General features: G+C 40.8%; 1 protein-coding gene across 2 annotated transcripts in view; it reads left to right on the top strand.

Moving 5' to 3' along the window:
- LOC133621567 (uncharacterized) overlaps positions 1 to 16,104 on the top strand; it is a 181,756-nt gene that overhangs the window by 78,626 nt on the left and 87,026 nt on the right. For both annotated transcript variants that reach the window (XM_061983675.1, XM_061983674.1), the window contains exons 4-7: positions 2,064 to 2,822; positions 2,894 to 3,220; positions 8,749 to 8,913; positions 14,585 to 14,764. In XM_061983675.1, the coding sequence (XP_061839659.1) occupies positions 2,064 to 2,822; positions 2,894 to 3,220; positions 8,749 to 8,913; positions 14,585 to 14,764 (1,431 nt within the window). The remainder of the gene's footprint in view (positions 1 to 2,063; positions 2,823 to 2,893; positions 3,221 to 8,748; positions 8,914 to 14,584; positions 14,765 to 16,104) is intronic.

The following is a 16,104-nucleotide window of genomic DNA, read 5'->3' as shown; positions in this document are numbered from 1 at the left end:
AACTGCAACAGATTCCCGTGTTTGCAATAACGTTATAACGTTAGCAGTGAGTTTACAGCCTCACTGATTTAACTACACAGCAAATAAAAGTCACCTTACTTAGTCAATAAACGTTATCTTACATTCAAAACTTACCGTTCTTTGTGCAACTTCAAATGCCAGACGAAGTTGGAAGTTGTTGCCTCTCCATCAGTAATTTTCGAACCGCATGTGTTGCATACTGCAAACTGTTTTGTGTTGACCACCTCGTAATTTTTATACCCAAACGAAATTATTTTAGGCATCATTTTTTGTTCACTGGCGTGTGGTTTGGACATGTCTTCTTCGTTGGTTGTCCTGCAATTTGATTGGATGAATGCTGTGTGATGAAAACAAAGTAGATCTAATTGGCTGTTGTACTGACAGCACACCAGCTGACACACGCAACGCTGATAGACAAGTACACAATGAAAAATACGGAGCGCTCCCGAATAACTTTTTCATCTTTGGGTTTTGGGGAAAGTAGCAAGTCATGTCAAGTCATGTCAATTCAAAAGGCTCAAGTCCAAGTGAAGTCACAAGTCATTGATGTTAAAGTCTAAGTCGAGTTGCAAGTCTTTTTACATTTTGTCAAGTCGAGTCTAAAGTCATCAAATTCATGACTCGAGTCTGACTCGAGTCCAAGTCATGTGACTCGAGTCCACACCTCTGCAAACTAAAACCTAAAAACAACTGGAAGGAGAATAATATGACATGAAGAGAATATGAATACTTTTAGATATTTAGGGAAAGTAAATAAAATAATACTTTTATCTTTAATTATGATCATGATTTCTGGTTATGAGAAGGCCTTGACCTCACACCATGAATTGATTAACGTGGACCCCGACTTAAACAAGTTGAAAAACTTATTGGGGTGTTACCATTTAGTGGTCAATTGTACGGAATATGTACTGAACTGTGCAATCTACTAATACAAGTTTCAATCAATCAAACCACTGCCTCCAGGTCACCGTCCTGATCATCGGCTCTTACTCGGCCTCTGCGGTTGTGTTTGCTTAAGTCCCCGCAGCGCCGTGGCCCATGCCGAGGAGACCCTATTCAGTGCCGGTCCTCTGACGTGAAGGCATGTCGTCCTGCCCTCACCTCAACACCCCAGCGGGGTCCGTGTGATGTCCTCGGACAAGGGGCTGGAGGGGTGGGGGGGCGTGCATATCTCAGCATGACGAGCTGAAACTAATTATTCCACCATATGGCGCTCACCCTCCGCACAATCGCCCTTAACCCCGCCGCCTGAAGGAAGCCGCCGTGGCTTTGCACCCTGACACATGTCGTTCATATGCACGTTAGTACACACACTCACGTACACGTGTGTGTGTGTGTGTGTAACAGATGGGAATGGCGGTGTATTGTAATCGGAGCAGTGCCGCAATGTGCTGACTTCTCTTGGCAGCAGTACCCCCCACCCAGGAAACAAGAGGAGATTGTTTGGGACCCCCCCTGCCTCCCCCAGCTCACACGTATAATCAGTGTTCCAGCAGGAGAAAAGAGTGGAGAGAAAAGAAGGGGTGTGCAAAGGGGGCGGGAGAGGGAGGAAGGGCGGGGCCAGATGGAGTTTGTGGACGGCTGAAAGGAAAGCCGGAGAAATGATGGATTTGCTAGGAAGTGAGAGGAAGAATTACAAATCCTCACTTGAGCAAAACATGTCCGTCTCCATCGCACAGAGCAATGGTCGGAGGAAGACGGCCGCCATTGCAATATCAGTTACCCCTGACCTCACAAACACTGGAAGACTTTTGTGGTTTATCACTAAAACACGGCGATCCTCCAGTAACTTCTTTAAAAAGCCGTAAGCGTTTGTTTTCCCAGCTGTAGCTGATATGAATCCAGCCTCCCGCACTGTGGAAGCGTGGAAGTTGGGAAACCAGGCAGCTGCTCCAGTGGCGCACTTTTCTTCTCAGGCTTTTGTTGGCAGGCCAAGCTGCCCAGCGGGCGGACGGCGTTCCTCCTCTGGGAATGAAAATGTCACAAGCAGATGATCTGTATGAAAGCTAAATTGTGATGTTTTGTTGTCTTTGCTGAAGGTTACGTCCATAACAGAGGAGCAAATGTTGGGAAGGAAGGATCCCACCCTTTTCCCTTTCTGCCGCACATCTCTGCTGCTACACGGTCTTCCACCGTCCTTCCACCTTCTCAACACAAGACCCTTCGCTCCATCGCTGCTAGACCACAAGGCAAAGAATGCAAAGGCTCAGGAATCCCCAGTCATGTCCCTGAAGACCATGGATGTCAGCAGGTGGAGGTACCTACTGGAGTGTCTGCCGCGGGAGCTGGAGGGCCACACTGGGGGTTTAGTCTCAGCCCTGCTGGGTGTAAGAGCTCCAAGGCCTCGCACGGGTCCTTGTCGGATTTCAGTCGACCGCCCTCAAGTCTCCTAAGTCCACCATCCTCAAGTCTACTAAATCGACCGTCCTCAAGTCTACTAAGTCGACCGTCCTCAAGTCTCCTGAATCGACCGTCCTCAAGTCTCTTAAGTCGACCGTCCTCAAGTCTCTTAAGTCGACCATCCTCAAGTCTCCTAAGTCGACCGTCCTCAAGTCTACTAAATCGACCGTCCTCAAGTCTCTTAAGTCAACCATCCTCAAGTCTACTAAATCGACCATCCTCAATTCTCCTAAATCGCCCGTCCTCAAGTCTCCAAAATCAACCGTCCTCAAGTCTCCAAAATCGACCGTCCTCCAGTCTCTTCAATCGACCGTCCTCCAGTCAATTCAGTCGACCGTCCTCCAGTCTCTTCAGCCGCAGCACCGACCTCGCCAGCTGCAGGGGCAGCGTCCTGTCAGGTGAATGTTGGCTTTAGCAGTAGGTGTTGTTTAGTATTAGAACCTAATCATATCGTCTGTCCTTTTCGCAGAACATATAAGAGACTTCGACCCATTGGACAGCTTGTCTCACCGTCGCCAAGTGTTGCAGTCATCCAGTGGTCATGGTTCCACGCCTGAGGACGATCGCACACGTTTTGGTCCACTTAGAGCAGCTTCAAACCTTGTCGGTCCTTTAAATACGCTTGAAGACGCATGTGACGTCACAAAGGTGAAGGAACGTCACAGAGGCGACGGTATGGACTTTCCTCACAGGCCCTCCGCTACGTGGTCTGCCCCAAGAGCAACCCCGTATGTCCTTGCGGGTCATTCAGAGTCTGGTCCCAGACCCGTCCTGGCTCCCATCTCCGCCATGAAAGGTGAGAATCGTCCCACATGCGACCCGTTCGCCTTCTTTAAGGCCCGATTGTCCTCAGCTTGGCTGGACGTCCCCTTTAAGGGACAAAAAGACGACTCCAGACGGGATGAAATCAAAGACCCCCGTCATTACATTGTGAAAGCACCAGTGTCCCCCCTCAGCCTGTAATAAATAACCCAGAAAGCTTTGCTTTTCAGCGAGTAGAAAGCCCAGTTGATGATAAGCTGGTACCGTTTGATTCCTCGTTCAAAGCCGCGAGGCCCCTCGTGTGCCGTCTTTCTTAGCCGCGGCGACCCCCCGTCTTCACTGTTTTGCATGCGAGCGGAGGACGGCATGGTCATAAATCCACACGGGCCGCCGCTCGCTGACGGGCCGCCACAATAGAATACCTCCGCGTCCGCCAATTTACCGTCGGCCACGGAGATAAAGGCCCGGGCCGCTGACATCTGACTCCTCTAAAAGAAAGTGAACAATGTGGAAATTGTGTGGGGATTTTCTCTTTTCTGTCTGGGACATGGACTACTCTCCGTGTGGTGGGGGGGGGCGGTAGGGGGGGCGGTGTTGCCCGCTGTTCTCTTCACGGCCAATGTCACCAGCAAATAGAGCTGCATAATAATCTGAATTTATTACAAACCTTTCTGGGGGTTTTTCTGATAAAACTGCCCTCAATGTCGGACTCTAACTTCACCAAGATTTGCCGACAAATCTTTTTTTTTCATCTTGTGGTGATGGTGGTTCTTTGCTCAAAATGTTGCATAGATGATGTTTTACACATCATCTTCAAGTCGCTTTCTGACAGTCGCTTTTGTGGGCGGTCTTATTTACGTGGCTCACCTTCGACGGCGTCTTCTCCCCGTCATCTTTGTTGTAGCGGTGTAGCGTGCAAGGACGGGAGTGGAAGAAGTGTCAAAAGATGGCGCTAACTGTTTTAATGACATTCAGACTTGACTTCAATCAATAACGGAGCAGCATCTCCTCACCGTGGCTCACTAGTGCAACAACAACAACGCCCGAAATGTGTCCCATGAAAAACCGTCCAACCGGAACTCTCTAATAAGTAAAGTTCCTTGGGTGATTAATGTAAACTCACGACACCGGTATGTTTTAGTGCTTTCATGGCGAGTTCACTGACAGATATAAGTAAGAACTTTACTCTACTTTATATTAGAAATGGCCACATAAGAAAGTAGAGAAAAAGAAGAAGCTTATGACTACGGCGTCGTCACGGACTATAATTGCGGAAGCGCGCACATTTTCAGGACTTATGCAGATCACAAAAACAGATCAGCAGGTACCAGAAGGTAAGAAAAGTTGGTTCTGCATAATATTGCAAAACAAAACGCCAGATAATATGTCTGCTAATAGGTGCCATTTTGCGGTCCTTATACACACACCATAATAATACTCGTATGTTTAATGCGCCCACAATCCATCAAACAGTGCGGCTTCATAGCTTACCGAAGTCGTACTAAAAACATTTTGGCAGATCTTCGGGCACCGTGTGTAATGTTCTATATTCTCAATGGAACATTTAAAGTTTTGGTGTTGTTCACTGCCATCATATTGCAGTCTGCACGTATCTCTTATGTGTGACTGCCATCATATTGCAGTCTGCACGTATTCCTTATGTGTGACTGCCATCATATTGCAGTCTACGCATATCTCTTGTGTGACTGCCATCATATTGCAGTCTACACATATCGCTTATGTGTGACTGCCATCATATTGCAGTTTACACGTATTTCTTATGTGTAACTGCCATCATATTGCAGTCTACACATATCTCTTATGTGTGACTGCCATCATATTGCAGTCAACACGTATCTCTTATGTGTAAATGCCATCATATTGCAGTCTACACGTATCTCTTATGTGTGACTGCCATCATATTGCAGTCTACACGTATCTCTTATGTGTGACTGCCATCATATTGCAGTCTACACATATCTCTTATGTGTGACAGCCATCATATTGCAGTCTAGATGTGTGGATAGGAGCAGGAGGGGATAGAAAGAAGAAGAAAAAAACGAAGACAGACAGAGGGGGAAATTGTGGGGACATGATATATATATATATATATATATATATATATATATATATATATATATATATATATATATATATATATATATATATATATATATATATATATATATATATATATATATATATATATATATACAGTATTTATGTATGTATATATTTACAGTATGTATATGTAGGTATATATGTATATATATTTATACAGTATGTATATGTATGTATATATATATACTGTATGTATGTATATATGTATACATATGTATGTATATATATGTATATACGGTATGTGCGTATATATGTGTGTGTATATATATATATATGTATGTGTATATATGTATATATGCATATATATATATATATGCATATGCATATATACATATATATATATATATATATATATATTTATTTATTTATATATATACATACATACATATATATATATATATATATATATATTTATTTATTTATATATATACATACATACATATATATATATATATATTTGTGTATATATACGTATATACATATGTATATACATATATACACATATAAACATAGATACATATATATATATATATATATATATATATATATATATATATATATATATATATATATATATATATATATATATATATGTATGCATATATGCTGTCTGATGCTGAGCCAATCAGAGGACACAATACTGAACACCGAGCTCTGATCGGTTTGGTCTCATCTAGTAGCCAATACTTAGACTTAGACTTAGACAAACTTTATTGATCCACAAGGGAAATTGTTCCTAATACTACTCTAGTATTGATATTTTTTATTTGAATTAGCCATGTTTTTACGCTTGAAAATGCCCAATTTAACCCAAAAATATGTCTGCATCAAAAACTATTTTGTGATAGATGTTGATACTGGAAGTGGTAAAGGACGTCAGTTTGCTACTCATCATGTGATGAGTGTTTGCTAACTTCAAGGTCAGTTTGTGACATTTGAACAGTTGTGTGTGTGCAACATGAACGGAGTCACTCTGCAATGCAGCATACTTATGTTTTTGTCAGTATGTAGTCCGAGAGTTTCCAAACAAAGATGGTGCTCCCGCCTCACCCCGAGTGTGGTGGCGTACAAGGTGAGCTGTGGTGGCGTATAAGGGGAGTTGTGGTGGCGTACAAGGAGGAGCTGACAGCGGCAGTCTGCTGTGAAGAGTCCGCTCAAGTCGCTCCATTGTGGCCCCTCAAGTGCACAATGGCGGGTCAGTGTTCAAATCCTTGACTGCAGGCTCGGCGTGTACATGTTTAGGGGCCTCCGTCTTTATTATTCTTTTGTGCATTTGTAAGGTGAGGAAAGCCTCTTTGGCTGCGAGTGTTCCTCTTGCTAATCTTCTCACTTCCCAACGTGGTGTTGTGATACTCAGATAAGTCATTGGTGATTAGTGTGGCCGCTAATGTGAAACTACCACACGCTTCACCTTCCGTGACGCCACACCTGAGGGTCTTCACTCATGGAGGTCCGCTTGTCGGGAGGAAACGGGTTTTAAACAAACCTGAGCCCACTCCTGGCCCAGATCTGGCTCCTGATAGTAGGCCGCGTCCTCGGGAGCGCTCGCAGCTGCGGGATTGTTTGCTGTTCACACTTCCTTTGTGTTCACTTTGCTTTGAGACCGGGCTTTCTGCTCCGCCGCTCCCAGTCTGTGGAACGCTCTCCCTGACCACCTGAGGGCACCACAGACTGTGGATGCTTTTAAAAAAGGCTTTAAAACCATTTTCTTTTTTTTAGATATATGCATACTAGGGCTGCAACTAACGATTGATTTGATAATCGATTAATCTGTCGATTATTACTTCGATTAATCGATTAATAATCGGATAAAAGAGACAAACTACATTTCTATCCTTTCCAGTATTTTATTGGGAAAATAAACAGCATACTGGCAACATACTTATTTTGATTTTTGTTTCTCAGCTGTTTGTACATGTTGCAGTTTATAAATAAAGGTTTATAAAAAGAAAATAGCATAGCATAGATCCAACTAATCGATGACTAAATTAATTGCCAATTATTTTTATAATCGATTTCAATCAATTTAATCGATTAGTTGTTGCAGCCCTAATGCATACTAGTTTTAGCTATTTGGCTGTTTTTTGTTTTTTTAATTATCTTTTTATTTATTTATTTTTTAATACACTGTAGCACTTTGAGGTTGTTTACTCAATGTAAAGTGCTTTCTACAAATAAAATCTATTATTATTATCATTATTATTATTGTTACTTTTGCTCCGGTTCAAACAGACCCGAGTCTTTCTGTTCCTTTGGACCAACAGGACCTCGGTCTCGGACCGCCTGCCAGCATACTCCGCAGTAGGGCTGTACGGTATACCGCATACTTGCCAACCCTCCCGAATTTTCCGGGAGACTCCCGAAATTCAGCGCCTCTCCCGAAAACCTCCCGGGACAAATATTCTCCCGAAAATCTCCCGATTTTCAGCCGGAGCTGGAGGCCACGCCCCCTTCAACTCCATGCGGACCTGAGTGAGGACAGCCTTTTCTTTATGACGGGAGGACAACAGGGTGACAAGAACTAAATCATCCAGACTAGAGATGCATTGTATTATTATGTTTATCTTACCTAAAAATAAATATATTTATTAATTTAAAAAAAAATTTAAAAATACATGTTTACTATATTTTGCTAAAAACATCAAAATTAATTGTATTTTTATTTTTATTTTTTCTGACTCCTTATTACATCCAGCCATATAATTATACATTAAAATAAACATATTGGAAATAATTAATAATTAAATGATCATAATAATTCATTTAAAATGACCATATTTAATTATTAAAATAATTGCTTGTTTATCAACAACTTTAGCATTTTATTCATCACATTTTGAAGCTCTCAGAAGCCAAGTTATGTTATATTCCTTAATATTTATTTATGCAAGTTTGAAGTATCAATTATCTAAACACAGTTTTGTTTGCATATTTTCAGGATGTAGATATATATATATATATATATATATATATATATATATATATATATATATATATATATATATGCATATATATATATATATATATATATATATATATATATATATATATATATATATATATATATATATATATATATATATATATATATATATATATATATGTATGTATATATAAATGTTTGAAATACTTGACTTGGTGAATTCTAGCTGTCAATATACTCCTCCCCTCTTAACCACGCCCACGCCCTCAACCACGCCCCCGTCCCACCCCCGACCACGCCCCCCATCCCCCCACCTCCCGAAATCGGAGGTCTCAAGGTTGGCAAGTATGGTATACCGGTACTGGTATAGTATCGTGGTACTAACGAGTCAAATAAAATGTTCAATTCCTCACTGAGACAGAAAATACTTTATTAGTTTAAGTCTAATTCTGAGGATGGGGATGACTTTTTTTTTTTTTTCAATCTTTCAACCTTCTCCTTTTGTTCTTTGTTTTTAGCCAACATTTCAGGACTTGACTCGTGGGCATCGTTGGACTCGGCCAAGCTCAGCTGCAGTCGCTCCCAGGCGTTTGACGAGCTGGACGCCATCGCCCCCTCGTCGGCTTCCTGTTCCTCATTGGAGCGAGGGTACGACTCATCAGGGCGACCTTCGCCTCGTCACGGTACGCAAATGTTCTTTTTTTTTTGTATTGACGAGTTAAAGTCGATGGATGGATTGTTCAGCGTTCATTTCTTTCACTTGGGTGGAGCTCCTTAAGGCGGAACTAGATGATGATGGGGAGGTATACCGGTACTAGTATAGTATCGCCGTATTAATGAATAAAAAACGGTACTATACTCCGTTTGAAAAGTACCGATTCGCCATATTTATATATTTTTTTTACAGGCGTCGTCACATCATGACATTGCTGGTTTCACCAGCACAGGAGCATGTTCGGCAGCGCACACACACTGAGTACTTACAAGCAGACACAGTGTGTAGACAGAAAAGGGAGAACGGACGCATTTTGGTGTAAAAAGTAAAGATAAGAAGTTATGACACTGAAACACCCTCAGGAAGAGGTGCTTTAAGACATGGCTTGTGCAGCCCTTTGAGACATTTGTGATTAAGGGCTATATAAAAAAAGTTTGATTGATTGATTGATTGATTGATAGCAAGCTTGCGGCTAACGTCCATCCGCAGTCGGCAGTGTTTTAGCTCCTTCTAAATCACTAATCCTCGCCTCCATGGCGACAAATAAAGCAAGTTTCTTACAAGTACCATTATCACTGGAGTATGAGGAATAGCTAAACATGCTTCGCTACACACCGCAGGAGGATACAATAGCTCACCGGCGTCACAATGTAAACAAATGCCATGTGTGGATCTACACCTGACATCCACTGTAATGATACCAAGTACAGGAGCGTATGGAGTCGATACTACTATGATTGCGTCGATATTTTTTGTCGTCACAAAATCTTTTTTCCTTTTTTAAAAATGTATATTATGTTTATGAACTCAGTAGTGAAGTGAATTATATTTATATAGCACTTTTCTCTAGTGACTCAAAGCGCTTTTACGTAGTGAAACCCAATATCTGAGTTACATTTAAAGCAGTGTGGGTGGCACTGGGAGCAGGTGGGTGAAGTGTCTTGCCCAAGGACACGACGGCAGTGATGAGGATGGCGGAAGCGGGAATCGAACCGGGAACCCTCAAGTTACTGGCACGGCCACTCTACCAACCGAGCTATGCTAAAGAGGCGCTTTAAGACATCCATTCGCAGTCAGCAGTGTTTTAACTACTTCTAAATCACTAATCCTCACCTCCATGGTGACGAATAAAGTCAGTTTCTTACAAGTATTATTATCACTGGAGGACGAGGAATTGCTAAACATGCTTCACTACACACCGTAAGAGGATACAATAGCTCACCGGCGTCACAATGTAAACAAACCCCATGGGTGGATCTACACCTGACATCCACTGTAATGATACCAAGTACAGGAGCGTATCAAGTCGATACTACTATGATTACATAGATATTTTTTAGGATCACAAAATCTTTTTTCGTTTTTTTTCATTTATATTATGTTTATAAACTCAGGAAACCAAGTACAGGAGCGGGAAACCAAGTACAGGAGCGTATGGAGTCGATACTACTATGATTGCGTCGATATTTTTTGTCGTCACAAAATCTTTTTTTCCTTTTTTTTTAAATTCATATTATGTTTATAAACTCAGGAAATATGTCCCTGGACACATGAGGACTTTGAATATGACCAATGTATGATCCTTGGTATCGGATCGATACCTAAATGTGTGGTATCATCCAAAACTAATGTAAAGTATCAAAGAAGAGAAGAATAAGTGATTATTACATTTTAACAGAAGTGTAGATAGAACATGTTGAAAGAGAAAATAAGCAGATATTAACAGTAAATGAACAAGTAGATTAATAATCATTTTTTACAGCTTGTCCTTAATAATGTTGACAAAATAATAGGTGTATAAATGACACAATATGTTACTGCATAGACTAATTAGAAGTCTTTGTTTGTTTACTTACTACTAAAAGACAAGTTGTCTAGTATGTTCACTATTTTATTTAAGGACTAAATTACAATAATAAACATATGTTTTTTTTAAAGATTTTTTGTTAAAATAAAGACAATAATGAAATTTTTTTGTGGTCCCCTTTATTTAGAAAAGTATCAAAATACGTTTCATTTCAACATCCATCCACAGTCGCCAGTGTTTTAGCTACTTCTAAATCACTAATCCTCGCCTCCATGGCGACAAATAAAGTAAGTTTCTTACAAGTAGTATTATCACTGGAGGATGAAGAATAGCTAAACATGCTTCACTACACACCGTAGGAGGATACAATAGCTCACCGGCGTCACAATGTACACAAACGCCATGGGTGGATCTACACCTGACATCCACTGTAATGATACCAAGTCGATAGTCGATGCTACTATGATTACATTGATATTTTTTAGCGTCACAAAATCTTTTTTCATTTAAAAAAAAATCATATTATGTTTATACACTCAGGAAAATACGTCCCTGGACACATGAGGACTTTGAATATGACCAATGTATGATCCTGTAACTACTTGGTATCGGATCGATACCTAAATGTGTGGTATCTTCCAAAACTAATGTAAAGTATCAAAGAAGAGAAGAATAAGTGATTATTACATTTTAACAGAAGTGTAGATAGAACATGTTGAAACAGAAAATAAGCAGATATTAACAGTAAATGAACAAGTAGATTAATAATCCATTTTTTACAGCTTGTCCTTAATAATGTTGACAAAATAATAGGTGTATAAATGACACAATATGTTACTGCATAGACTAATTAGGAGTCTTTGTTTGTTTACTTACTACTAAAAGACAAGTTGTCTAGTATGTTCACTATTTTATTTAAGGACTAAATGACAATAATAAACATGTTTCATGTACACTAAGACTTTTTGTTAAAATAAAGACAATAATAAAAAATTTTTTGTGGTCCCCTTTAAGAAAAGTATCGAAAATGTTGGTACCGGTACCAAAATATCAAAATATTGGTATCGAGACAGCCTTAGTTCATCTTCTCCACTCATGTCTCAATCAACCATTGTGTACGTGCACAAAAAGGCGGACGTATGTTCGATGCCGCGTGCGTCAGATTCCCCCACACCCCCCGCCCCTCTCCCAAATGAAGACTTCCTCCCTTAATCCCTGACAAGGTGTTTAACCTGCTTGCTTGACCCCACCACAACCTCGGTCTGACCCATGTGACCTTTGCACCCTCAGGCTGCGGGCGGGTGTGGGGGGGTGCGGTGGATTAAGGTGGCCGCAGCAACCGGAATGTGAGAGAATGAATTGAAATACCACCTTAAGTCTGCAACATGCGCTGATATCATGGCATCACTACTGTTTGTCACCACCGGGGGGGACAGAAGGAGTGGCATAGAACACGTATTTTTGCGGCAGCGTCGGAGATACATGTAAACAAACTGATGCGTCACAGTCCACGCAACTATGCTGAGTTCAAGGACCGCCAAAATTAGTAGGACAAAACAGCGCTCTCATCTCGGGTTGTACGGTATACCGGTATTAGTATAGTACCGCGATACTAATGAATCATTTTCGGTGCGATACAGTCTCTGAAACGTACCGGTCCCGCATAGGTGTTGCCATGGTAACAGGATGTCCATAGTGAAGTTTAGCGCGTCCACTCTGCACTGAGTGGGTGGTGGCTGTGGATTAGCCTCAGATTAGCGTTTTGTTGTCCGCTATAGTGTCCCCACTCATCCTTTTGGACACTTTTTGGCTAATGATGGATGGACTGGAAGTGTGTCTCCTCCGGACATCGTTATCCCAAGGATTTCCTCTCCGAGCCCCCCCCCCCCCCCCGGACCCTGTTACGGAGCGTCTAAATCTCCCTGCTACTTTTTGGGGAGGCTAACAGCCAACATGCAGCAGTGAGCTGCTGAGTGTGTCTTTGAGGAGAGAAAATCCCCCCGTGAGAGGAATTCCACCTCCACACCCGTCCAGCGTGGGCAGGGTGGATTTTGTGCCCGGCCACACCGTCACTGATCCGCTTTTAATTGGGTGTGACCAGAAGACGTGTGTGCTGTTTCACAAGCCAGTTAAAGAAGCCCTTGGAAAGATTGAAATGAATCGAAAACATCACTTTGGCCCTTTCATGTAGATAAATAGATTTAGCTGTGACCCTAATGAGTATAATGATGAACGCGCCGAATTAATACCTGTATTATTTAACTCAACTAGATGAGGTAATTCCTGAGGGAATTGGGTGTGAATGTTTCAATGCTGAAGTTGAAGTGAAATGCTGACAGAATGTAGTATGAATGTAAAAATAGTTTGAATGTTGGAATGGTTTGAATTTCCAGGAAAACCGGAATTTGGTTTGGAACTTGGGAAAGTGTTAGTTTGAATGTCCAGGATGAGTGTAATGTGTTGATGTTGGAATGGTTTGAATCGGTTGAAAAATGTGGAAATTGTGGAAGTGTGATGTGGAAAATGTCCCTAAAAACTGGGAATTCTAGAAAATCTGGGATCTTTTTTTTTACAATTGTTAAATTGGAGCACATAATTTCTGAACAGGCTGAATATTTTGAATTTGGAATGGTTGGAATCGGATGAAAAATTTGGGAGTTGTGGGAAAGTGTCCCATTCGTTTCGAAAGGAATTTCATGGAAATTTTGGGAAAAGAAAGATTTTTTTGAAAAATGCTAAAAAAAAAAAAAAAAAATTCTGGTTGGTGTTGGAATTTTTCAAATTGGTTGAGAAATGTAGTTAGAGTGTCCGCCCTGAGATGGGTAGGTTGTGAGTTCAAACCCCGGCCGAGTCATACCAAACACTATAAAAATGGGACCAAATTACTTCCCTGCTTGGCACTCAGCATCAAGGGTTGGAATTGGGGGTTAAATCACCAAAAATGATTCCCGGGCGCAGCACCGCTGCTGCTCACTGCTCCCCTCATCTCCCAGGGGGTGAACAAGGGGATGGGTCAAATGCAGAGGACAAATTTCACCACACCTAGTGTGTGTGTGACTATCATTGGTACATTAACTTTAACTTTAATTGAGAAATGGTATTACAAAATTCCTGGAATTTCGGGAAAACCGGGGTGTTTTTTTCCAGTTCAAAAAAACAACTTTGTTTTTTGTCCTGATTAAGAGGAATGTTTTGTTGGTGAAACGGTTGAAGTGGGTTGAAAAATGTGGAAGTAGTAGTCGACAGAAAAAAGGGTTTGAAAAAACGGGAATCCTGGGAATTCCTGGAATTTTTTTTAACTTGGAAAAATCATAGTTTGAATGTCCAGGATAGGTGTAATGTGTTGATGTTGGAATGGTTTGAATCGGTTGAAAAATGTGGAAATTGTGGAAGTGTGACAAATGGATAATTCATTTTGAATGAGGAAAATGTCCCTGAAAAATGGGAATTCTAGGAAATCAGGGATTTTTTTTTACAATTGTTGAAAGGGAGCACACAATTCCTGAAAAGGTTTAATATTGTGGGAATTATGGAACTTTGAAAAATGTCCCATTTTATGGTAATGTCCATAAAATTTGGGAATTTCAAAAAAATTGGTAAAAAACTTGAATTTTTTTGAATGACTTGAAATGGTTGGTGTTGGAATTTTTTTAATGGATTGAGAAATGTTGAAGTAGTAACATGTTGAATTGAAAAATTATATTATAGAATTCCTGGAATTTCGGGAAAAACGGGTAAAAGAAGAAGAAGAATAAAGAGATGAATTTTGGTGTAGTAAATATATTTTGGAGCGTTCACACAATAATCATTATTTCTTTCATTTTTACTACAGAACTTTTGTCCCCAAGTCTGGCAGCACTGACAGTTGGCTGCGACTCAGGGAATCTGGGCTCCTTGTCCCGAGTGCAGCTGCTCCTGCTGGACCGGATGGGACCAGTGACCCTGCAGTGTCCCATGGAGGACTATCTCCTGGACCAGGCCAGCCCCGTTGACGACCTGCTGACACCGTCAGGTACAGTAGATGCTTGTTTATTACTGTTAATTGGTTTTGGGCCTTACCATGCTAAATGAAATTCCACAAAGTAGGAATTATTGATTACCAATCGAACATAAACAAACCCCAAAAGCAGTGAAGTTGTCACGTTGTGTAAATGGTAAATAAAAAGAGAATACAACAAATCCTTTTCAACTTATATTCAATTGAATAGACTGCAAAGACAAGATATTTCATGTTCACACTGAGAAACTTTGTTCTTTTTTGCCAATATTAGCTCATTTGGAATTTGATGCTTGCAACATGTTTCAAAAAAGCTGGCACAAGTGGCAAAAAAGACGGAGGAATGCTCATCAAGTACTTATTTGGAACATCCCACAGGTGAACAGGCTAATTGGGAACAGGTGGGTGCCATGATTGGGTATAAAAGCATCTTCCATGAAATGCTCAGTCGTTCACAAACAAGGACGGGGCGAGGGTCACCACTTTGTCGACAAATGCCTGAGCAAATTGTTTACGGACAACATTTCTCAACCAGCTATTGCAAGGAATTTAGGGATTTCACCATATACGCTCCGTAATATCATCAAAAGGTTCAGAGAATCTGGAGAAATCACTGCACGAAATCCCTTCGATCCCTCAGGCTGTACTGCATAAAAAAGCGACATCAGTGTGTAAAGGATATCACCACATGGGCTCGGGAACACTTCAGAAAACCACTGTCCGTAACTACAGTCGGTCGCTATATCTGTAAAGTGCAAGTTAAAACTCTACTGCACGACACCTCTGCTGCGGACAGGCTAACCTCCTCCAAACTCCGACGACAAAGCTACGAACTATGGGAGACCGGGCTTTCGGCTCCGCCGCTCCCAGTCTGTGGAATGCTCTCCCTGACCACCTGAGGGCACCACAAACTGTGGATACTTTTAAAAAAGGCTTAAAACCCCTTCTTTTAAATAAAAAAAGTCTTTTTATAGATATATGCATACTAGTTCTAGTTTTTATTTTTTTATTTTTTTATTTTTTTTAATTAATATTATCTTTATTATATAAATTTTTTTTCAATACACTGTAGCACTTTGAGGTTGTTTGCTCATTTGTAAAAAAGAAAATGTTTACAAATAAAATCTATTATTATTATTATTATTACTATGCAAAGCAAAAGCCATTTATCAACAACACCCAGAAAAGCTGTTGGCTTCTCTAGGCCCGAGCTCATCTAAGATGGACTGATGAAAAGTGTTCTGTGGTCTGACGAGTCCACATTTCAAATTGTTTTTGGAAACAGTGGACGTCGTGTCCTCCGGACCAAAGAGGAAAAGAACCATCCGGACTGTTATAAGCGCAAAGTGCAAAAG

This window comes from Nerophis lumbriciformis, linkage group LG25 (assembly GCF_033978685.3).
Source record: "Nerophis lumbriciformis linkage group LG25, RoL_Nlum_v2.1, whole genome shotgun sequence".
Taxonomy (NCBI): Eukaryota; Metazoa; Chordata; class Actinopteri; order Syngnathiformes; family Syngnathidae; genus Nerophis; species Nerophis lumbriciformis.
Note: the sequence above shows the minus strand (reverse complement) of the source record. Positions and strands in the feature narration are given on the sequence as shown.